The 23345-nt window shown below is 44.1% G+C and overlaps 2 protein-coding genes across 3 annotated transcripts in view; one reads left to right on the top strand and one right to left on the bottom strand.

The window, feature by feature from the left end:
• KIAA1210 (KIAA1210 ortholog) overlaps positions 1-14676 on the top strand; it is a 71197-nt gene extending 56521 nt beyond the window's left edge. For both annotated transcript variants that reach the window (XM_035288540.3, XM_008989821.3), the window contains exons 9-12: positions 2752-6804; positions 7805-7968; positions 10158-10263; positions 11757-14676. In XM_035288540.3, the coding sequence (XP_035144431.1) occupies positions 2752-6804; positions 7805-7968; positions 10158-10263; positions 11757-11932 (4499 nt within the window). In that variant the 3' untranslated portion in view covers positions 11933-14676. The remainder of the gene's footprint in view (positions 1-2751; positions 6805-7804; positions 7969-10157; positions 10264-11756) is intronic.
• Positions 14677-16346: 1670 nt separating this feature from the next.
• CT47C1 (cancer/testis antigen family 47 member C1) lies at positions 16347-20959 on the bottom strand. Its single transcript, XM_008989819.5, has 5 exons — positions 19836-20959; positions 19495-19617; positions 19136-19303; positions 18157-18304; positions 16347-16623 (listed from the first exon to the last, which is right to left on the bottom strand). Exons 1-5 carry the CDS (start codon positions 20680-20682, stop codon positions 16614-16616), a joined length of 1296 nt encoding a protein of 431 aa, XP_008988067.4. The 5' UTR covers positions 20683-20959; the 3' UTR covers positions 16347-16613.
• Positions 20960-23345: the final 2386 nt, after the last annotated feature.

Below are 23345 nucleotides of genomic sequence, written 5' to 3'. Positions count from 1 at the left end.
AGCAACAGAACCAGAAAGGAATAACAGAATTGGCCAAAAAAATCGTTTTTTAAAAGTTGTCTTTCTCTTCCTGTAGAGCAAAAACGTCCGTGTTAATAATGAGACTATTGCCCATATCCACGGACAAAGAGGGTTTGGGCAGCTGCAGACAGATGTCCTTGGTAGCCAACACCTATCAAATTCCCAAACAACAAATCCCACGAGAGTGAAAAGCTCTCTGTTCACGTGTGTACATACGTCTATGTTGGCTCCGACTGATGGCAAGCTAATTTCAAGCAATATTTGATAAAAATTCCAGTTCCTCAAATTAAGTTAAACAGTTATGCCACGTTTTTGCCACAAAGGATTTCACATGTGGGTTCAAAGACAGGATACTCCTAAACACATTTTCCCATGAAATCTAAGAAAACCACACAACTCTCCAGTAAAAAAAAAAAAAAGAAAGAAAAAAAGAAAAAGAAAGATTAAATTAGTACTCTTTTATCTTTTTGAGATTTATGTTTTAATAGTTGTCTCTTTTACACACAGAGGATAGAACTGAGCCAGTATCCATGGGGGCAGATACTTTAGTTGATTTTCCATATCATGGAAGTGGTTTGGAGCAATCAGTTATTCTCAGCGCGGTATGTTGGATATGAAATCACTAGATGGAGCTGGGGATGCAGCAGATAGTGAGTAAAGAAAGGCAGCAAGGGGCCACCTGAAGATCAAATTGAGTTTCTTAGAAAAGTACTACAAGAAAGGAGGGGAGCAATCTGTACAACTATGACCTTGTTCTTGACCTGAAGCCGGTGGACCAATGCAATTGCTAAGGCATTCTGAGAATTTCCTTGCATGTATATTACATACAATTATTTATAAAAAATTTTTATTTCAATAGCTTTCGGGGTACAAGTAGATTTTGGTTACATGAATGAATCATATAGTGGTGAAGTCTAGGATTTTAGTCTAGGATTTTACTGTCACCCTAGTAATGTACGTTGTACCCAGTATGTAGTTTTTCATCCCTCACCCTTTTCACACCCTCCTTCCTGCCCGAGTCTCCAATGTCCATTATACCACTCATGTATGCCTTTGTGTACATAGCTTAGCTCTTATTTATAAGAGAGAACATGTGGTGTTTGGTTTTCGATTCCTGGGTTACTTCACTTAGAATATTGGCCTCCAGTTTCATCCAAGTTGCTGCAAAAGACATCATTTCATTCTTTTTTATGCCTGAGTAGTATTTCATGGTGTATATATATATATGTGTGTGTGTGTGTATATATATATGTGTGTGTATATATATATATGTGTGTGTGTGTATATATATGTGTGTGTGTATATATGTGTGTATATATATGTGTGTATATATATGTGTGTGTGTGTATATATATATGTGTGTGTGTGTGTGTGTGTGTATATATATATCACATTTTCTTTATCTACTCATAGGTTGATGGGCACTTAGGTTGATTCCATATCTTATAAACATACATGTGCAGGTGTTTTTTGATATAATGACTTCTTTTCCTTTCGGTAGATACCCAGTAGTGGGATTACTGGATTAAATCATAGATCTATTTTTAATTCTTTGGGGAATCTCCATACTGTTTTCCATAGAGGTTGTACTAATTTGCATTCCCACCAGCAGTGTATAAGTATTCCCTTTTTATCACATCCATCCCAACATCTATTGTTCTTTGACTTTTTAATAATGGCCATTCTGGCTGGGGGAAGATGATATCACATTGTGTTTCACTTTGCATTTTCCTCATGATTAGTGATATTGAGCATTTTTTCATATGTTTGTGGTCCATTTCAATATCTTTGTTTGAGAATTGTTTATTCATGTTCTTTGTCCACTTTTTAATTGATAATTATAGTTTATTGTCACCTGGTTTCAGCTCTGGGTGCTTTCAGTTTTGAACACTCTGTATGAGTTCCTTGGTTGTAGAGTATCTTTGTGCGATGGCTTTCTCAGACACTGCTTGTAGTAGTGATATGCTGGGTCTGTGCACAGGTTCACTGTCTCCTATGGGGAGTTTTCATCTGGTTTATAGTGTAGGCTGCTGCCCAACACTTCTTTCAAAGGGTCTGTGATTTCTTTCAGTCTTTTTGTTAAGTTTCTGTCTTGCTTCTTGGAAAAAGCTCACAACATGAATCTCTACGTATTATTTTGTCTTTCCAAGTGGGAGAGACATACCAACAATGCCTCCAATCTGCATCTTGGAAATAAAAACAACTAGGATCATTTTAATATGAGAGAGTAGAAGAAAAGAATAAAAGGGGCCATAATCTTGCCTCCCAGATAATTCCCATGGACACCTTTCTAAAAAAAAGCAATATATGCACATGATATGAAATTTCAAGCAGTTGAGATAAATATTATGTAGAAAATAGAAATGCTAGTTAGAAAGTAAAAAATTTCATTCCTCTTTCCTGTCAGTTTCCCCAAAGGCAATCAGTGTTACAGGTTCAAAATTTGCCTTCTGATATGTCTCACATCGAATGGTGGACAAGACTATTGGTAAAAATGTGATAAGCCAACCCTGCACTCCATTCCTAGAACTAGAATTTCCCTTTGGCTTAAAAATGTCCAACTGCAGAAACCTAATAGTGGCCAAGTTGCCCCCTGTCTTCCAAATACCTGCTTCCTCATACTAGATAATTCATTAGCAAATAGATACCATTGGGCCAGGGCACAGTGTTCTTAATTTAGAAAGTCAAAGTCACACATATTTCTCTTTTTCTTATTTCTATTTGGTACAGGTTCCTCAAGCAAGGAACAGAGCAAGAAAACTGAAATATACGACAAGAAGACAACAGACCAGGCTCCAAACTCTGATGCTACTGGGAGTCAGGGCCATCCACTACCAGAAGCATCTGGAAGAAAACGGAGAAAAAAAGGAGCAAGTGTTTCAGGATTGAGTGAGTGTGAATTCAAGGAAAGAAGCCTTAAACAATATCGCCTGGGCGATGGAGCTGCATCCTCACCTACTGATAAGACTGCCAGGAATGTGCCTTTCTGGCACTTACCCTTGGAGAAGGACAACATGGAGCAGCCTACACCTCCACAACCAGAAAGCACTACCCCTCAGGGGTTGCTTTCAGATAAAGATGACATGGGAAAGAGAAATGCTGGCACAGATTTCGGATCCAGAAAAGCATCAGCAACACAGCCTATACCTGAAGACATGAAAGATCCCATGGTTACTGATCCACAACCATACCATGAAAATGGGGCTCCTGCAGCTGAGAAGACAGAAGCCAGAGTGTCTCTTTCATTGATGGTGGAAAGCCGTTCTACAACCCAAGAGGAGGCCATTCTCTCAGTGGCAGCAGAGGCTCAGGTGTTTACAGATCCTTCTCATATCCAGTCACGAGAGAAAGAAACTTTCAGCTTTGAGTCACAAAAGGCCCAATCCAAAATGAAGTCAGCCCAGGATATTCAAACTATCTACAAAGAAAAGCCTTCTGGAAATGTTCGCCAGGCCTTTACAGCAAGTGTTTTGAGTATGACAGATACTCCAGCCAAAGGAGAGGTTTATGCCAAGAGTCTGCCTCCTGAAAGCCTTTTTCAGTCCTCTAGGAAGCCTGATGCTGAAGAAGTCTCCTCAGATTCAGAGAATATTCCCGAGGAGGGGTATGGTTCTGAAGAACTGGCTTGTGGTCACTCTTCCCAGTCCTCATTGAAGTTTGAAGATGAACAAAAAGTCTTCTCAGAATCAAAAAGTTTGGTTGAGGACCAGAGCAGCTCTGAGGAAGAGCTGGACCCCAGATGCCCTTCCCAGGCTTTAGAGGAGCCTGAATATGAAGTCCTCACAGACTCAAGCAGTTATATTGATAAGTATAACAGTTCTGAGGACTGCAGCAGCTCGGAGGAAGACCTGCCTCTTGGACACCCTGCTCAGGCCTTGGAGAAGCCCAAAGACCAACAAGAAGTCGCCTCAGCTTCAAAGAGTACTCCTGAAGAGCAGACTGCTTCCGTGCTGCAGCTGCCTCCCAGAGGCCCTTCTCAGCCCATTATGAGTCCTGCTGTTCAGCAACAAGTTCGCACCAGTTCAGTGGGCACTTCTACAAAATGGAGCAGTTCCGTGGAGCCAATCTCTCCAAGACGCCCTTTTGAGGCATGGGTGATTCCTAAATCTGAGCAAAAAGTCTCCACAGGTCCAGAGAGTGCTGCTGTTGAGGGCATTTTTCCAGAACCTCTGCCTCCCAAAATTCCTCCTAAGCACCGGATGAGACCTAAAGCAGAGCAACAAGGCTCCTCAAGTCCAGAAATTACAAGTATGGAGGGGGCTGCTTCTGTGGAGGCCCCACCACCCAGCCAGTATTCTCAGCCCCTGATGAGCCCAGGAGTCCAGCAAGAAGTCTCTGCAGGTCCAGAGACTGCTGCTGTTGAGGGGAGCATTTCCGTGCAGCAAAGGCCTCCCAAACACCCTTTCCAGCTATCGGTGAATCCGAAAGTGGAGCAAGAAGTTTCCTCATCTCCAAAGAGCATGGCTGTTGAAGAAAGTGTTTCTAGGAAGCCTCTGCCTCCTAAACTTCTTTCCCAGCCCTTGATGAACCCTAAAGTTCAAAAGAACATGATCTCAGGTTCAGAGGACATTGCTGTTGAGAAAGTCATCTCTGCGGAGCCACTGCTCCCCAGATATTCTCCTCAGTCCTTGACAGATCCTGAAATCCAGCAAATCTCAGAAAGCACAGCTGTTAAGGAAGGCACTTCTGTGGAGCCACTGCCTCCCAGATGCCTTTCCCAGCCCTCCGGGAGGTCTAAGTTCCTAGACTCAATGAGTACTTCTGCAGAATGGAGCAGTCCTGTGGAGCCAATGCCTGCTGGACACACCTTCCAACCACGAGTTAGTCCTAAATTTCAGTGGCAAGTATCTGAAGGTCCAGAGAGCACTGCAGCTGATAGGAGCATTTCTATGCAGTCGATGCCTCCCAGACATCCTTTCCAGCCACGCGTCATCCCTACATTTGAGCAACAAGTCTTTGCAGGTCCAGAGACTGCTGCTGCTGACTGGGGCATTTATGCAAATCCACAGCCTCCCAGAGTGCCTTCTCAACGCAGGATGAGATCAAGAGCCAAGCAAGCAATTTCCTTGCATTCAACGAGCATTTCTGCAGAAAGGTGCAGCTCTGTGGAGCCAACATCTCCCAGACGCCCTTTCCAGCCACAGGTGAGCCCTACATTTGAGCAACCAGTCTCCGCAGCTCCAGAGAGCACTGCAGCTAAAGGGACTGCTTCTATGGAGCTGAGGCCTCCCAGACAGCCTTCTCAGCCCCTGATGAGACCAGCAGTAGAGCAAAAAGTCTCCTCAGGTTCAATGAGCACTTCTGCAGAACGGAGCAGTCCTGTGGCACCTTCCAAATACACTGTCCAGCCATGGGTGACCCCTAAATTTGAGCAACTGTATCAACTCTCTGCAAATCCAGAAAGCACTACTGTTGAAGGGAACATTTCTAAGGAGCCGCTGCTTCCCAAACATCTTTCCCAGTTTACTGTGAGAGATAGAATCCAGCAACTGTCTTCAAATTTCAAGAGCACTGCTGTTGAGGCAGGCATTTCTGGGGGGCCACTGCCTCCAAAATCTCCTACCCAGTTCTTAACGAGGTCTAAAGTTCAAGAAATGACCTCGCATCTAGAGAACGTAGCTATTGAAGGCATTTCTAAGAAATCAATGATTCCCAGGCGTCCTGCCCAGTCATTCGTGAAGTTTATGGCACAGCAGATCTTTTCAGAGAGCTCTGCTCTTAAGAGGGGTGGTGATGTGGCACCTTTGCCTCCAAAACTTCCTCCCAAATCTTCGTCGAAGCCTAAAGTCAAGCACCAAGTTTTTTCAGATTGGGGGAATGCTAATCCTAAGGGAGGCGTTTCTTCAAAGATGCTGCCTGCGAAGCACCCTTTACAGTCCTTGGGGAGAACTGAAGACCCACAAGAAGTTCAAGAAGTTTTCTCATATTCAAAGAGTGCTCCTGGGAAGTGCAGCAGTTCTAAAGAGCAGCTGCCTCCCAGACAGCTTTCCCAGGCCTTGGGGAAACTTGAGTATGAGCAAAAAGTCTCTTCTGTTTCTGCCAGCTCTCCTGAAGAGTGGAGGAATTCCAGAAAGCAGCTGCCTCCCAAACATTATTCCCAAGCCTCAGATAAGTCTCAAGTCCAGCCACAGATGTCATCAATGGGCCCAGTGAATGTACCTGTAAAACAGAGCAGCAGTGAGGAGCACCTGCCTCCAAGTAGCCCTTTCCAGCAACAGGTTCATTCAAGTTCTGTGAATGCTGGTGCTGGGCGATCTATTTTTGAGACCAATTCTGACAACTGGTTCCTACAAAGAGATCAAGCTTTTGCAGACAAAACCAAGAAGTTCAGCCAAGATTCTAAAACCCGCATAAAGAGCATCCTGGCCCCAGCTACCAAACCTGGGAAGTTCACCGTTCCCCCTGCTGGGCAAACATCCACTTCCAGGGGCATTTACTCCAAGGAAGAAGTTCTCGAGAGTGGTGATGAAAATAATAACCAGCATTCAAGCCTATCCAACCAGGCACATGTTGAAAACCTTTTTGGAGTTCGACTGAGGAAAGTCCCTGCCTTGCAGAAGTATGAGAGTGAGAAACAAGATGACTTCACCCAACCTGCTTCAGTGCCCTTGGGCCCAGTTTCATCCTTTGTAGGTAAGGGGCATAAAATCAAAAGAAGCACATCCGAGGAGCTCCAGAATGCTGCAGGGAGCCTCACCAAAGTATCTAACTTGGCAGAGAAGCAACAGAGCAGGCCAAAATCTGAAAGCATGGCCAAGAAGCAACCTGCTTGCAAGACCCCAGGTAAGGCTTTTATCTCTCCAGATGGCAAGTAGATATCAAGTGGAAAGAAGAACTGGAAAGCAAAGCCTTGAATGGGCATTAAAGTCTGTTATAGCCTTGCTTACCGAACTGTGGCTTTGACAGGGCTTGCTGACGGGTTTGGGAGCATAATAGTGCCCCATTCTAGATTTAATAGATTTGGAGGTAATTTTGAGTCTCCCCTTTTCCAATACGGTTCCCCTCTGGACATTCATCTACATTCCATAATAAACACATGACCATCTCCCCATTCTCTCTTCCACACCCTCTGTACACCTTATATTTGGATGGAATTTTATGCTTTTCTTAAAATACTTTTTACATGTATTAAGCCCCTCCCTAACATGTGGATTTTTGAAGCCAACTCATTAGTAGAGCATCATGTTCAGCCTCTCAGCCTGAAATCTTAATTAGCCATAAATGTTTCTTCACCCACCTGAAATATGTAAGAATCCAAAGCTAGGTCATCTTTGGGGCACTAATGTCTCCCAAAACCTTTGGACTTTCACACTCTGTCTTTGGGAAAGTCTTTTATATTCCTGTAACCACACTCATGTAACCACACACTTGTGCGAGGGACTATGAAGTAATAAATACTCTAAGATTTTTCTTGGAGTTAGAGGAAAGGCATCAATGGCCTGAGCCTCTGGCTTCCTTAGAATTTTCCCTACCCACCTGGCAAACGTTGTCTTGCCCTGATTTGCAGATGGGAAGAGGGATGGACAAGGGAAGGGAAAGGTCCAATAAAGGAACAGTATGCCCACTTTTAAGTCAGCTTCTTTACTACCCAAGGAACTTCTGCCTTGCCAAGCTGTAAGGAGGGCCTAAAATGGTGGAGGGGGGCGTTTCTGCTTGATATATGTTTATTTTCCTTTGGCAATTAACAAGTTCCCATTTGGAATATTATTGTGGGTAAGCCCTAGCCAGGTTCAGGACCCTGCCTGCCTTGCTTCAGTTCTAACTTCTTTCATTCCTTTCTCAGAAAAGCCTGCTCATCAACAGTCACATTATGCCGTCTCAGAGCCAGCTTGGATAACTATGGAAAAGCAGAAGGAGATGGGTTTCAAGGCCCATATTCCTATGAAAGAGCTGAAAACCAAGAGCACAGCTGGAGCCAAGGCTGAAACTAAGGAGCCTAAATATGGGGTAGGAACCGGGGTAGCCTAGAAAACACTCCAAAAAAGTCGCTGGAATCACTGATCAGGCTTCCTTTGGGAACTTTGCCGACATGCAGCTCCCCATCTCTTTGGGAGCATTAATCAAGGCAGGGGGACTCTTCAGGGAAAAAGACTTGCTTTGCATTTATACAAACGTGCCCTGCTTTTGTGCTCTTAAAGGGTTTGTGCAGGCCAGGTGCAGTGGCTCATGCTTAATCTCGGTACTCTGGGAGGCCAAGGCAGGTGAATTGCTTGAGCTCAGGAGTTCAAGATCAGCCTGGACAAATGCTGAAACTCTGTCTTTACTAAAAATACAAAAAAATAGTCAGGTGTAATGGCATGCACTGATATTCCCACGTACTCGGGAGGCTGAGGTGTGAGGATTGCTTGAGCCCAGGAGTGGAGGCTGTACTGAGTCATGATCACACCACTACACTCTAGCCTGGGTAACAGAGTGACACTCTGTCTCAAAAGTAGGGGAGAGGATATGCAAAGTCATGAATATAGAGAGAATCTACAAAACAATTCCTGCCCTCAATACTCTAAAGCAAGTTTCCACAAATTGGTTGAGAAATAAGGAGTAAGTCATTTTACTTTATTTTTAATTTTTTATTTCCACAGGTTTTTAGAGTTGGTGTTTGGTTACATGAATAAGTTATTTCGTGGTGATTTCTGAGATTTTGATGCAGTCACCCGAGCAGTGTGCACTGTAACCCAATTCATAATCTTTTATCCTTCACCCCCTTCACACCCTTTCCCCGGGAGTTCCCAAAGTCCATTGTATCATTCTTATGCCTTTGCATCCTCATAGCTTAAAAAAATACCTAAAGGTAATCGCTGGAGTAAGAGTTGACTATCTTTACAGATATTTTATGCCTATCAATGTATATATGGAATCAAACTATAAATACTAGTTTTTACACTTAACATTTTATTTCTAGGCCCTTTTCCATATCAGTACACAAGTTCCCTTTCTGTGTTTGATGTTTGGATTTCTATATATTGATTTGGTTTGGTGTGGCACCTACCTATAAGTTAAAAAATGTGATGTAGTGAACTAGGCTAACTACCACATGTGGATAAGAGGTGATAGGATGCCTTTCTCCCCGCTCATCAAAACTGCATAAAACTGACTTAAGGTAACATACCAAATTCACATATCAAGAGATATGTTTAAGTTCCTATACTTTTACGTGCTTACTGAATTTGTTGAAGGACCATGCGAGGAACTGTTTAACTCTTTGCTTCAAAGGTCTTTTCTTTTTCATCATTAGTATTTACATGGGGGCAGGATCATATGGGGGTAAAGCCCACCTTTAGTAAAGCTCAGTGGTGCAATCACAGCCCACTGTAGCATCAACCTCCTAGGCTCAAACAATCTTTCCCCTTCATCCCCGCCACAGTAGCTGTGACTATAGGCACTATAGGCATGTGCTACCATGTCCAGCTAATTTTTAAATTTTTTGTAGAGATGGGGCTCACTATGTTGCCCAGGCTGGTCTTGAACTCCTGGGCTCCAGTGACCCTCCTACCTGGGCCTCACAAAGTGTTGGGATTATAGGCAACTGCTCTCAGCCTGGTTAAAGCTTTTGTCATGAGGGATAAGTTAGTGTTTATAAATTCATTAATTTAGACCAATTATGGAGAGGTTAATTTAAAAAGAATAAACTGCAAAATTTTGGAAAGACCTACAATTATGTTACTTTTTAATGTGAGGAGTCCTTCAAGTCATATGTCAGCTAGTTTTGAAAGGTAGAAATCTTATGGAACTCACTTCAATGAATTAATCAGATTTGTTTGCAACTATTATTAAACTATTAAGTTTGCAACTTAGCTTGCTGTTAAGTGCTACTAAAGTGCTAAGGATAAGGTTGTTCTCAAGTTAAATAATTCTCCTGTTAACCTGCTTACACTATTTGTAAAGTTAGACAATTTTTTTCTAGTCTGAAAGGTGGTAAACTTGAGCCAGTTTAGGTTTTGTGAATGTAAATTTTAAGCAAAAAGGCTCAATGCTATTTCTCTCCTTATCTATCTCTATATCTCTAATCTTTCCTTTGGGATCCTGTTGAACTCATAGTACCCAGGGCAGGGCTTGCACTTGATGGCCCTCTGAATAAGCAATCTTCCATTTTAATGTCAAAACTTAACAAGCTTTCTGTTTTCATTTTTGTGTTAAAGGGAGCTGACCCTGCAAATGAAAACCAAGCTAAAAAGATTTTCACTTCCAATGTCTACAAACAGGAGAAGAGAGCACAGATGAAGCCACTTAAGCCTATAAAATCAGGTAAAAGCATATATTCCAATTTCTCAAAAAAAAACCCTGGCAGAATGTTTTGAAACTTCTGCAATTTCAAGCTCAGATAATACTTGTCTCTTATCTCCCAAGTCAGCTTAATGATTTCTCACATGGCTCTTTAATTAGATAGAGATATTAGCTTATTTTAGGAAAATCTTATTATTTTGACTTATACAAGTCCAGTGTATAACTTTCAGAGGGTCTTCCAGTCTTTTGGCTCATCAGAGAAGCTGTCTAAGCTCAAAACTGTGGTCACTCACTGAAATATTCTTCTGGCTGGGTATGCAAGAGGAAAGTACCAAGTCACTTTCCAGTTCATAGCAAAGTGGTATTTTCTCACTTTCTACATCTCCAATGAAACTTTTGAAAATATTTCACTCTAAAGGCCCAATGGTATTAAATTGTTTTAAATTACTTAGTAGGCTTGTTTCAGCTTCTCTGTGTTCTGAGCAGGGATGTGTAAGTGGTGAGGAAATGTTGACAGCTGAGAGGAATACTCCACTGGGATATAATAGAGTGTGATCTCACCAGAAAGAGTTGTGTGCTAGAGAGAATAATTTTTTTCAGCAGGAACAGGGGAGGGGAGGATGGATTTATATTGAACCATCTTTAAGAAATTAGACTAGGACTTCAGGAACCCACTGTCTGGCCATGAAACAGCAGCAGTTGACTTGCTCACAGCTATTAATGGCTTCATGGGCACTATACTACTATCAAGTGTTTCACAACTGTCACTCTGCATCAGAATCACCTGGTGAGCTTTTTAAAAAATTACAGATGGTCCTAGCTCTATTCTTAGAGATTCTAGTTCATTTGCTTCTGGAAACACCATGGGCTTTGGTATTTTTAAAAGAGCCCTAGGTGATTCTAATGTGTAGCCAGGATTGAGAACCACTGGTTGAGTCTAAATCACTAGGTAAATTGACCATAAGCAGGATAAGGGAGGGAGTGGAATTAGGAATAGGGAAAGTAGTCTGCTTGGATGGGGTAGTTGGGTTAGTACAGAATTATTTACCATCAACTTTTACTGCGTGCATCTATTGAATCATCAATCAATTTACTTCACATGAAATCATGGATTGGCAAAACACAAATAACATTACCTTATGTGAAATTTTCGAAACTGAGCAGATACGATATGTTTCCTTCTGGTCTCAGTTCTAAGATGTAAGACAATCCAGTAATAACCACCCGAAGATTGGCAGTTACAGCCATAAGTACTACCTCCCAGGCCTTCTGATGCCCAGGGCCCCGTGGCCATAGCCATGTTGATTTTACCCCTTTGACATACCACTCTTGGCATCACACAGGCACTAACTTTTAGAAGTGTGGCAGCAAAGGGAGAAGGGTCTATAAAGCACTAGAGCAGGGGGATCAGAGGAAACCTGAAAGGAAGAAACATTTTAGGACATGCCATAAACAACACACCCCAGTATCTCTGGGGTTCTTTATTGTTGTGTATTATTTTTCTGTGGTTCCAGTTGGATTTGAGGCTCAGAAGACACTACAAATGCCTGCCATGGAAAAAGAAACCGAACAATCTTCAACTGTCCCAGCCAAGTTCCAAGAGCCAGGTGAGCCAGTTGAGCCTGTCTGGTTCTCCCTGGCCAGGAAGAAAGCCGAAGCATGGAGCCATATGGCAGAGACCACAGAATAAAGAGCTCTTGTATGGAGCATCAGCATTTTAAATGATAATTGCTAATAACCGTATTAATTCTATGTTGTGATCTTTTCACTGTGTGACCACTTTTATTAAGCATTTTAAATGATAATTGCTAATAACCATATTAATTCTATGTAGTGATCTTTTCACCGTGTGACCACTTTTATTAAGCATTTTAAATGATAATTGCTAATAACCGTATTAATTCTATGTAGTGATCTTTTCACCGTGTGACCACTTTTATTAAGCATTTTAAATGATAATTGCTAATAACCGTATTAATTCTATGTAGTGATCTTTTCACCGTGTGACCACTTTTATTAAGCAAAATAAGTATTAAGCAAAGTATGAATTTATTAAGCAAAATAAGAATTTATTAAGCAGCACAGCCTTAGAAATGAGAATTAAAACATAATTATTTGAATGAAATAAATGCCATGAATGCTTCAACTTCCATATAGTCACTGCCAGCATCCAGAAACCCAGCATTTTCTCTATTAAAACTATGGGAAACATTTGCACTGCTGTAGAATTTGCAAAGTCTTTAACTTTGGACAATGTGCTTTAGAAGGGATAAAGCAAAAACATTTTGTTGGAGCAACTAAAAAATTGTCATTTCTCTCAGCCAAATAAAGTGATTCTAATGGAAACATTCAGATGATTTGATGCAAAGATTGGCCTTTAGGATTTATGAGCCTAGATGGCTCATAAATGAGGCAGAATGCTAGATGGATGCTGCAATTATTTGGTTGTTGCTCCAAGCTTTGCAAAGGCTCCTAGAAGAGGTGGTAGAAGTGAAAATTCTGGGTCTCCAAGAAAATTTCTGCACAGCCAGTTCTCCAATCAGCCTGCTGCCCCTTGAAACACCTTCCCTGTATCCCTGGGGGCTCCTGATGCTTTCATCTTGAGTGATAGTAACATACAGAGCACTTACACAAAGCTCCCTCTTGGCACATGTCCCATGTCGACCTGTCACAGGCCTGGCTGCAGCACCTCCCTATGAGGCAGAATGCTTCTTGGAAATTATCTTACTCCTCTGTATGGCTAGTCCATCAGTGCTTTGCTTCTTGTCTCAATACTACTGTGACCCCCTCTGATTGCACAGAAATCACTGCCTGTCATATATATCCTGTTAAGCACTGAAGATCCTATTGAAATTAGAGTTCTACAGGTGCCAAAAGCTGTACTTTCCATCAAGCAGATGGCAAGCTTACCACCTTGATGCACATCTGGGGCCACTGGAGCTCCTTCCTCTCTGGTTCCAGCCTTAAGGTGCAGAACTCCATGAAGCTTCTTGTCCTTTCTCCTCAGCTGTCTTTGCTTCACAAGGTTTTAGCCCAAAGCAAGAGTGTAATCTGAAAGCCACAGAGAAATGAACTTTCTGCTAACTGGAAGCTTTGAGTAAATCAGTTTTTTCCCACTCTCATTCCTAGAGGCACACACCTCAAAAGTTACTAGGCTAGAGAGACCCTACCTTCCAGTGACCCACTCATCCCCCAGCCACGGAGAAGAGGGAAGGCCAAAAAGGAAGAGTGAGAAAGAGGATGAGAGGGATGGTCAGCTATGAGGGGAGGGGGCAAGTAGCCCAGCAAATGTTGATGCCTCCGTTTCCATCTTGCCACACAGCCTTTTTCTTTTGCAGCACTGCCTCCATTAACAGCTCCTTGGCTGAGGATGAAGATGTAGGTACTTTTGCCCCAGAGCCGGTTCCTGAATTGGTTGGCTTTCTGATATGCAGACCACCCCAGAATCTCATCTAGGTTCACTAGAAGTTAGTTAAATCTTCCTTTTTATGTCTTTCCCTTCATTCCATCCCCCAAACCCACCAAACACTAAAGGAGAGCTCCCTTTGGATGCCTGGGCAGTATTTTCTAGGAGACCCAGAAGTAACTTCTCAGTATAGTTATGACTGTGTCTGCCTCTGTGACACTGTGCTGCTTTGCTAAACAGAAATGCAGGTTGTCAGAGAAGCAAAATGTTCTTAAGAGGTGGTGCTGCGAATACAGAGCCTCCACACAGGTGTGCCTGACCAAGCTGATGGCCTCTGGGTGGACACTGATATTTGGTATGGGGAAGAAGGGCTATTAGGTTTTTTGTATGAACGCCTGGAGAGCAAAGAGAGCGAATGGAGGGGGATGTGGTTGGGGGGCAAGTGGAGGAGACAAGGTGGTTGGCAGTTGCACGATAGCCTGGGTCAGGGCATCTGACTGTGCCTTTATATTCTGAGTGGGGTGCTGCCCCAAGCAAAAAAAAAAATCCAGAAAGGCACGGAGGTGTCAGAGCTAAACACTTGGTACTGGATTTTGTTGATGCTGGTATAACGTGACATGGTACAATTACATGCTAGATTTTGCATTTTCTCTATATAACATCTATTTTTCCTGATCCTGTGCCTTTGCCGTTTGGATAATGCTAGGTTTTTGACTGAGTGAATTTCACTTCTTTTGTATTCCCATAGTGAACAATATATTAAGGTAGATGCCCTTTATCCCAGTACTCCTGGTAGATTAGCTGTTATACCTCCCTTTCCTTTTTCACAGTGAACCTGTATTCAGTTATTCTCACTCTGAGAACTCTCCAATAACAATTTCTTTTCCACGGTTAACAACAAAGCTCTGTTTTTAAATGAAGAGATTAAGTTCTTTTTAAATGCTGAAAGCACATTCTGACAAATTTTCTACTTCTTTAGCTTTCTTGATTTATGATATATGCAAAGCAAATAAATTCAATAAAGCCTGTTCTGTAGTCCATCTCTGTCTGTGACATGGGGCAGGAAATCAAATAGGATATTGACAACTCAAAGCTGAAGGTTGTCAGAGAAGTAAAATGTTCTTAAGACGTGGTGCTGTGAATACAGAGCCTCCACACAGGTGTGCCTGACCAAGCTGATGGCCTCCGGGTGGACACTGATATTTGGTATGGAGGAGAAGGGCTATTAGGTTTTTTGTATGAATGCCTGGAGAGCAAAGAGAGCGAATGGAGAGGGGTGTGGTTGGGGGGCGAGTGGAGAAGACAAGGTTGTTGGCGGTTGCACGATAGCCTGGGTCAGGGAGAAGTCCAAGTTCTATAGCAAGATGGGCTACTAGAACAAGCACTTTTCAGAAACAAAGGGCCCCACTGTGCTCAGGTAACAAAGCGGCATGGAGGGAGGAAGGGAAAGGGGTTATCAGCTAGATATTGAGCCTGTCCCACCTGTAACATTTCAGGTTTCAGAACAAGAGTTCAACTTGGGATCCACATACCATAGGTCTAAATATTTGAAATGTTTAAATCAACTAACACAACATGTTTTATTTCATGGTTTATCTCCAGTTGGCATTATGACAACTGTACCTTCATAATGACCTCAAAGGCGGGGTTGGGTTCTAGGATTCTGACTCCTGCCCCAGTGGTGTGGGAAGAACTGCTCCCCTTTCCCCTCCCACTTTAGAAATATTTCAGACCTACACAAAATTGTAGAAAACATCACTATAAACATCCATGTATCTATTATTCAGCTTAAGAAATGTAACATTACAAGTACAGTTGATGCCTGCTGTGGAGCCTTCTGTACTTGAATGCCCCTCCCTTTCTTTCCCTGAGAGGTAACCACCGTCTCAAAAGTGCTTGTCTTTTGAATGCACACCTTTCTGTATGCTTCATTTGTATCCATCTCTTACATGCACACCTTTTAGTCTCTCTATATATACCCACGATCAATTTATGGTGATCATTCCTCTGTTTTCTTAGAAGTCATATACATGGTATCATGTTTGTATCCCTTTGGACCGACTTTTTCCTTTATGCATTTTTCCCCTCTAGGCCTCAGCCCCTGTGAGTTCTAGCCTCCTCCCCAGCCCAGCCCTTGCTGTCCCTTTCGGTTTACCTGAAACAGCCCCTAGCCAGTGAATTAAGGCCGGTCTGACAGGAGGTGAAGCACAGCTTCTTCCTCTGTTGCTCGAAACCAGTGGCTCTCCAACCTTAGTGTTCATCAGAAGCCCCTGGGGGACTTGTTAAAACACAGCTTGCTGACCCCACCCCAGATTTTCAGATTCCATAGGTCTTGGGTGGAGTCTGAGAATTCCCAGGTAATGCTGGTGATGCTGTTTGGGGGACCAAACTTGGAGAGCCACTGCTCCAGATCAAAGTCTGGGCCCAAGCTCAGCAATGCCATGTGGCCTCCAGGCAACCTGGGCCATCCATGAAGTTTTCTTCAAAACCATGCTCTAGAGCAGCACTGTCCAATAAACATATAATGTGATCTACATGGGTAATTCTAAATGTTCTAGTAGCCACATTAAAAAACAAAAAGAAACCAACACAAACTTTAATATTTCATTTTATTTAAGTATTATCATTTCAACATGTAACCAGTGTAACAATCATTAGTAAGATATGCAACGTTATTTTCACACTTACAGCACATATTAAATCAGACCAGCCACATTACTAGTGCCTAAAGTAGTTGGCAACACAGCTCTAAAGACTTGAGCCCCATCTCTCTCTCTTCAAAAATTGTTTTAAACTTGACATTTTAATTGATTTTTGGCCATGTTTCAGTTTATTCATTTGAAACAAACTTTTATTTTTAACTTGAACAAATACTGTCAAATACATTCGTGAAAGATAAAACTTAGATGTCACTACATATTACTTTTGAGGTAACACACTTCGGAATAATACGTGTTATAAATTCTCACAGGGATCTGAAAAAAAAGAAAATAAAAACAATGAACAACAGAGTTTTCTTTCTTCATCTTTCTATTCCTCCCAACTGCAGGATGAAATTTAAAAAAAATAAACAATGGTATAACATTAACCAGCACCGACTTTCTAAATAGAAGAAATGGTCAGCTCTGTTTATGTCTGCAATATTTGTGTGCTATGTCTTGAACAAATAGAGAAGAACACCTTTTTGTGTGTGTGTAACTCACAAGCTTAGATATCAGGGTGCTTGTGGAACTGGTTCTAGTCAAATGATCACACCAACCTTGTCTGCCTAGCACCAGAAAAGCTTGTTGCTGTTGTTTTTATGTGAGAAGCAATTCTGGGATTTAAATAAATCTCTCGAGCTTTAACAGCCTGTGCTAGTTCCACAAATGTTACGCCTTTACCCTCCCAGATCCTTGGTTTCCATATCTACCATATGGGAAAGAAGCTGTTATGAAATATACAGCTATGAAAATGCAAAAAGAAAAAGAAAAACTGTTAACCATTGAAATATACTCAAAGACAGATATACCTTAAGACTTAATTACACATATTCTTTTCATTTGTCACATAAAATACAAAAATATAAAGCTAAACAAATATTTAGGTATTAGTCGTTAAATGTGGTCCTACTTGAAATTCTTAGCTTTTTGCTATTGGTAACTAGTCACTTTGTAAAGGGCATTGAGTTGTCTCCTAGTTACTATGGGAGCCTACATTTCTGTGGCTAAGTAATGAAGGCCCAACTAATGTGTGGCCCAGCTAAGTTAGCTGCTGCATCTGGCAGCTGTTGTGTACACAAATATTGGTCTTGGTAGTAGGTCTGATACATTGGCCACTTGCTAATAGTCTTGCAGCTAGAGGAAAAAAGACCCCAACATGAACAAATGAGTAGCCATGAAGTATATTTCAGACCACATTGCAGTTCACATTACTAGGTACATGAATATTCTAGTAACATTTTAAGTAAGTTAAATTGAATTTTTAAACTAATTTAAAACTTTTTCTTAGTTTACTGGGAATTAAAAAAAAATAAAACTTTCAGTAACAGGTAAATGCCAGGAATAGTAGAGTGATTCTGAAAGTCCATCGATGATAGACTGGACTGGGAAAATGTGGCACATATACACCATGGAATATTATGCAGCCATCAAAAACGATGTGTTTGTGTCCTTCGTAGGGACATGGACGAACCTGGAAACCATCATTCTCAGCAAACTGACACAAGAGCAGAAAATCCAACACCGAATGTTCTCACTCATAGGTGGGTGTTGAACAATGAGAACACATGGTCACAGGGAGGGGAGCACTACACACTGGGGTCTGTTGGGGGGAAATAGGGGAGGAACAGTGGGGGATGGGGAGTTGGGGAGGGATAGCCTGGGGAGAAATGCCAGATATGGGTGAAGGGGAGGAAGGCAGCAAATCACAATGCCACGTGTGTACCTATGCAACAATCTTGCATGTTCTTCCCATGTACCCCAAAACCTAAAATGCAATAAAAAAACCTGAAAGCTATACACACATACCTGGATTTCCTCGGCTTCCCCTCTGCCGCGCCTTTGCAGTTCTTCAACTTGTTTTTTGCATCCTTCTCTTTTCCTTGTTCTTTTTCTTCCTCACCTGCAGCACCCTGGACCTCTTCATCCCACTTTTCATACTGATATTTAGTGACTTCTTTAGTAAAGAATAATACAGATGTTGGGACTAGACATTCACAGAAAATATAGCCAAATTTATAACTAGCATCCAGTACTCCAGCCTCAGGAGCAGGAGGATAGATTTAACTAAGAAAGGAATAGCTAGGCAACTTCCTACTGGTTTTCACAACAGTTCCATGGCCCTCACATTGCTGCCACTTGATCATTTCCACAGTGACACTATTTCCCTTTTTTCCAGTAAATCTTCCACCCAAAACTGCTGATTATTTCTAGTTCTTTGAAGAAAAAGATATCAGAATCATCAGATCTGATCATAATCTAAGTGTTTTGGTCAGAACTTTGTTGGGAAAATATTTGTTGCCTCAAAAGACAAATTCCATGGTGAAGCTCATTGGTTGCTCAACCGCCTGAATGTTTCATTTTTACCAAGGGCTCCTGTATCACTTCATTATTTGGGGGATCAACTTTCTAAGAAAAGCCATGAACCAAAAAGGATGTGTGCCATTTCCCTATTCTTTTCTTTTGGGCGTCCCTTCTATTTCCTGCCGAGCTCCCTCCTAAACTCCTATCTACCTGGCCATTCATCTGTAGGCTTACAAATGGAATCGATGATCTCAGATCTCCTGTCACAGTTTGGTAGAGGGCAGCATGTTTTCTCAAAACCATAGAGGTTGTTAGAGAATTGGGCTTTGACTCATTGGGACACATTCGACCTTAAGTTTCAGGAGGGTCCCGACCCCCACTTCACCACCCACTTCACCAGCTGTGCCCGCACTGCAGCCCTGCCCAGAGCCCTCGGGCGCACGTGTTCCCTCCTCCTCACCACTGCCACTTGCCAGTTCCTCACCCTCGGGGGCCGCGGCCTCCTGTGTGGCTGGTTCCTCTGCAGACTCCTCTGCAGCTGGTTTATCTTCCGGTTCCTCCTCTGTGGCAAGTTTCTTCACCGCCGGTTCCTCTGTGGCTGCTTCTTCTGAGACCAGTGATCTCAGGTGTCCTATCAATGTGGCTGCTTCCTCTGAGACCATAGAGGTCGTTAGAGAATTGGGCTTTGACTCATTGGGACACATTCGGCCTTAACTTTCAGGAGGGCCCCGACCCCCACTTCACCACCCACTTCACCAGCTGTGCCCGCACTGCGGCCCTGCCCAGAGCCCTCGGGCGCACGTGTTCCCTCCTCCTCACCACTGCCACTTGCCAGTTCCTCACCCTCGGGGGCCGCGGCCTCCTGTGTGGCTGGTTCCTCTGCAGACTCCTCTGCAGCTGGTTTATCTTCCGGTTCCTCCTCTGTGGCAAGTTTCTTCGCCGCTGGTTCCTGTGTGGCTGCTTCCTCTGAGACCATAGAGGTCGTTAGAGAATTGGGCTTTGACTCATTGGGACACATTCGGCCTTAACTTTCAGGAGAGCCCCGACCCCCACTTCACCACCTGAGACCCCGACACCGGCTTCACCACCCACTTTACCAGCTGTGCCCACACTGCAACCCTACCCAGAGCCCTCGGGCGTACAGATTCCCACCTCCCCACCAGTGCCGCTAGCCTGTTCCTCACCCTTGGGCACTGCTTCCTCTGCGGGCTCCTCCCCTGAAGGCTTTCCCTCTGCAGCCTCCTCCGCGGGCTCTTCTTCGGGTTCCCTGGCCATCTCGACCAGGTTTGCTGGCACCTCAGGCTCTGGGACCACCTCGGCCTCCTCGATTAGGCCCAGATCATCACTTTCTGGGGCCCTGGCCCCTGCACCCAGCCTCTCAGACACCAGCAGTGGGGGCTCATCAGAGCTGGGCATCACAGGGTGGGGCCCCACCATCAGGCGGCTGCCACGGAACCTGATCAGGATGTGGTCATTGTGATAGATGCGGTGGAGAAAGTTGTGGACCATGTCCAGGAACTGCAAGCGAAAGCCTACTATGGGGTAGTGACGGGCAGCCGCGACCATGCCGAAGTTGTCCTCGTCCTCTTCCTCTTCCTCCTCCTCCTCCCTGTTTTCCTCCTCCTCCTCTTCCTCCTCCTCCACGTTTTCCTCCTCCTCCTCATCTGACTCCGACTCCTCTTCCATCTCCACCTCCACCTCTACCATCCCAATGTAGGATTCCTCCATGGCGCTCCCGCTCCAGGGGGCTGCAGCCAGCTCACCCTCCTCCTCCCTGAGGCCTCCCATGGGCCCTGCATCTCCAGCCACCTCAGCTGTGGGCACCACGTCGCCACTGTTGGGGCCAGAGTCGCCACCCTCCCCATCACCAGCTCCAGCCGCCTCAGCTGTGGGCACCACGTCGCCACTGTTGGGGTCGGAATTACTACTCTCCTGGTTACCAGCTCCGGCCACCTCAATTTGCACTCCCTCCTGGCTCGCCAGGGCCTCCTGGTCCCCTTGGGGTGGGTCTGGATCCCCTGTGGCAGACATGACTGTCAACGCCTCAACTGGGGTGGCGACCAGGCTGAGGTGACGACGGTGAAGATGGTAGCCGCGGCTGAGGGGAGGCGAGAGGCTGGTTGCTGAGGAAATACGAGTCTGTCTCCTTATTGAGGGAATAAAAGTCTGTCTCTGAGGACACCCTAAGGTGGAAGGGCAGGGAGCCAATCCCAAGAAGCCTCCCGCCAAGGCTGGCCTGAGAGGACTTAGACAGGGAGGGAAAGATTCCAGTAGGCAGGTGACAGGGGGCGGAACCGGAAGTGTCTATGAGGGGCTCTCAGCTTTTTCAGTGAGATCTAAGCTCATTTGCTGAAAACTTAAGATTGACATGCTCTGGCCTGAGAGGACTTAGACAAGGCGGGAAGGATTCCGGTAGGCAGGCAACAGGGGGCGGAACCGGAAGTGTCTATGAGGGCCTCTCAGTTTTTTCAGTGAGCTCTAAGCTCATTTGCTGAAAACTCAAGATTGACATGCTCTGGCCTGAGAGGACTTAGACAAGGTGGGAAAGATTCCGGTAGGCAGGCAACAGGGGGCGGAACCGGAAGTGTCTATGAGGGCCTCTCAGTTTTTTCAGTGAGCTCTAAGCTCATTTGCTGAAAACTTAAGATTGACATGCTCTGGCCTGAGATGACTTAGACAAGGCGGGAAAGATTCCGGTAGGCAGGCAACAGGGGGCGGAACCGGAAATGTCTATGAGGGCCTATCAGCTTTTTCAGTGAGCTCTAAGCTCATTTGCTGAAAACTTCAGATTGACATGCTCTGCATCCAATGAATGATCCAGGCCCTTAAGCTTTAGGAGAACTCAGAATTCATAACTCTACCTGTTCTTTGAGGCTTTAGTGTCCCGGGCTACCCTTTAGGTCCATACAAGTCCTGCCCTTTTAATTTTACGATTATTAGCAACACTATAGTAGTCCAATGTGGAGGCACTCTGGGTTGGGGAAACTTCTTCTGTAAAGGGCAGAGAGGAAACATTTTAGGTTCTGCAAGGCACAGAAGCAATATCGAGGCTATTATATAATTACTATCACTAAGTAGGTTTCCTTCCTTCCATAGGAACACATAATCTTCTTTGTACCACAATTCTTTTCTGTATTTGCCTGGTCAGTCCCTCCAATCTTCACCTCCTGCCTAAAGTGATTAACTTTATTCATTAAACAATTTATTTACAAAATTTATTGAGTGCCTTCCATGTACCAATGCCATGCCTCCTTACAACTGTCATTTGTACCTCTTGCTTGATGGCTGATGAAATCCAAAGCAGACTGCTCATGGTTTACATCCTAGTGCCTCTTTCCCCATCATTCCTGTGCCCCTCTTTGGGGTGGAGGTTAGCTAAGATCTCTGGAAGCTGAGCCCTCCCAGCTGCATAGAGTGTCAATGTTCCGATATATTTGCTGAGACTCCAGTTTATACTCAATCATTTCCTCTTCAGTTGCCTTGTCCACTTATCAGTGAGTGTGAAATGCAATGTGATGACTGCTGTCAATCTTGAAGTTTCTAAGGCAAAAAAGTGCACAATAGTAGCTGCTGCTTTCTGCAGGGAGGTAGGACTGGGCACTGGGCTTGCTATGGAGTAAGTTGTTGTCAGGGAGTGAGGCAGACCCTGGGGGAGATGGTTCTGTTGTAGTGGCAGTAAGGTATCTTGCCAATTGTTTCCAAGTCCCTGGGAGGGGGAACTGGTTAGCACAGGCAAATAAAGGAGAAAGGAAAAAGTTGAGTGTGCTTTCAATAAGTGAAGTGAAACTACCTGAAGTGACACTGAGGGAAACTGTCCCCTCAGCTCCCACACTGGGGCTCTCTTCATGGCAAGTACATGAGCCAGAAGTCCATGGATCAATTTCCATAGCCTTGGTTATCTACCTGAGCCTGATGCCTGTAGATGCAGACCGATCCAGGTTGTCACACTCCCTTATCTCTGGTGTGTAGTTGCTGCCTTTCCTTTATCTCTAACTATGCCACCCATGACATCTGATCTTTGCCAAGCCAGGTAATTGGTACAACCCAGGACTTCGGGTTTTCTTAGGGAAAGGTGTTCTCTTTCCCTATTTCCCTTCCCTCTAAGAGTGAACTGAAGTGGCCAAGTCCTTTCCATTTGCAGACCCACCATCAGGGTCAGGGTGGGACAGAGGGAGAGACCTAAAGCCACAATAATCCACAGAGGTTTCCACTTAATGTTGGGATGACAGGGAACACCCCTGGAAGACCAGCCCAAAGAGCTCCTTCACAGCCTGGCTCAAAACTCACCACCTCCAGGCAGCCTCCTTTTCTATATCTGCCCCCCACCACCCTCACCAGAGGCCATCCTGAATGACAGTGATATGTGTGGACATGGTTTAGCTCCTCAAAGCACAGGCCCTTTAGGGGGAAGGTCCAGGCCTGCTTCAAGTTTGTAACACCCACGGTGGCTGCCACAGGGCTCTTCACTAGGTCAGTGTTTGGTAAACGTTTGCTGAATGAATCAAGGGGCTTTGGAATCACTATCACCATGAACAGTGTTTCTCTTCTACCTGCCAAGGGCTTGACTGTCTACAAAGGGCCTTGCAATCCCCTCTTCCTTTCTTTCTTGGGATCATCTCCCTGGCCTCATGTGAGGTTTCTGCTCTTGCGGTCTAGTGTGATTCTGCTGTGAGGCTGGGGACAATGAGGGATCT

This window comes from Callithrix jacchus, chromosome X (assembly GCF_049354715.1).
Source record: "Callithrix jacchus isolate 240 chromosome X, calJac240_pri, whole genome shotgun sequence".
Taxonomy (NCBI): Eukaryota; Metazoa; Chordata; class Mammalia; order Primates; family Cebidae; genus Callithrix; species Callithrix jacchus.
Note: the sequence above shows the minus strand (reverse complement) of the source record. Positions and strands in the feature narration are given on the sequence as shown.

Excerpts from the sequence above, each read along its gene's own strand:
- CT47C1 (XM_008989819.5), bottom strand. The coding sequence starts at position 20,682 with ATGTCTGCCACAGGGGATCCAGACCCACCCCAAGGGGACCAGGAGGCC. Across the intron at positions 19,618-19,835 it reads AGAGGAAGCAGTGCCCAAGG|AGGAAGCAGCCACACAGGAA; the intron begins GTGAGGAACAGG and ends CTATGGTCTCAG. Across the intron at positions 18,305-19,135 it reads GGAGGCCGCGGCCCCCGAGG|AAGTCACTAAATATCAGTAT; the intron begins GTGAGGAACTGG and ends TCTTTACTAAAG.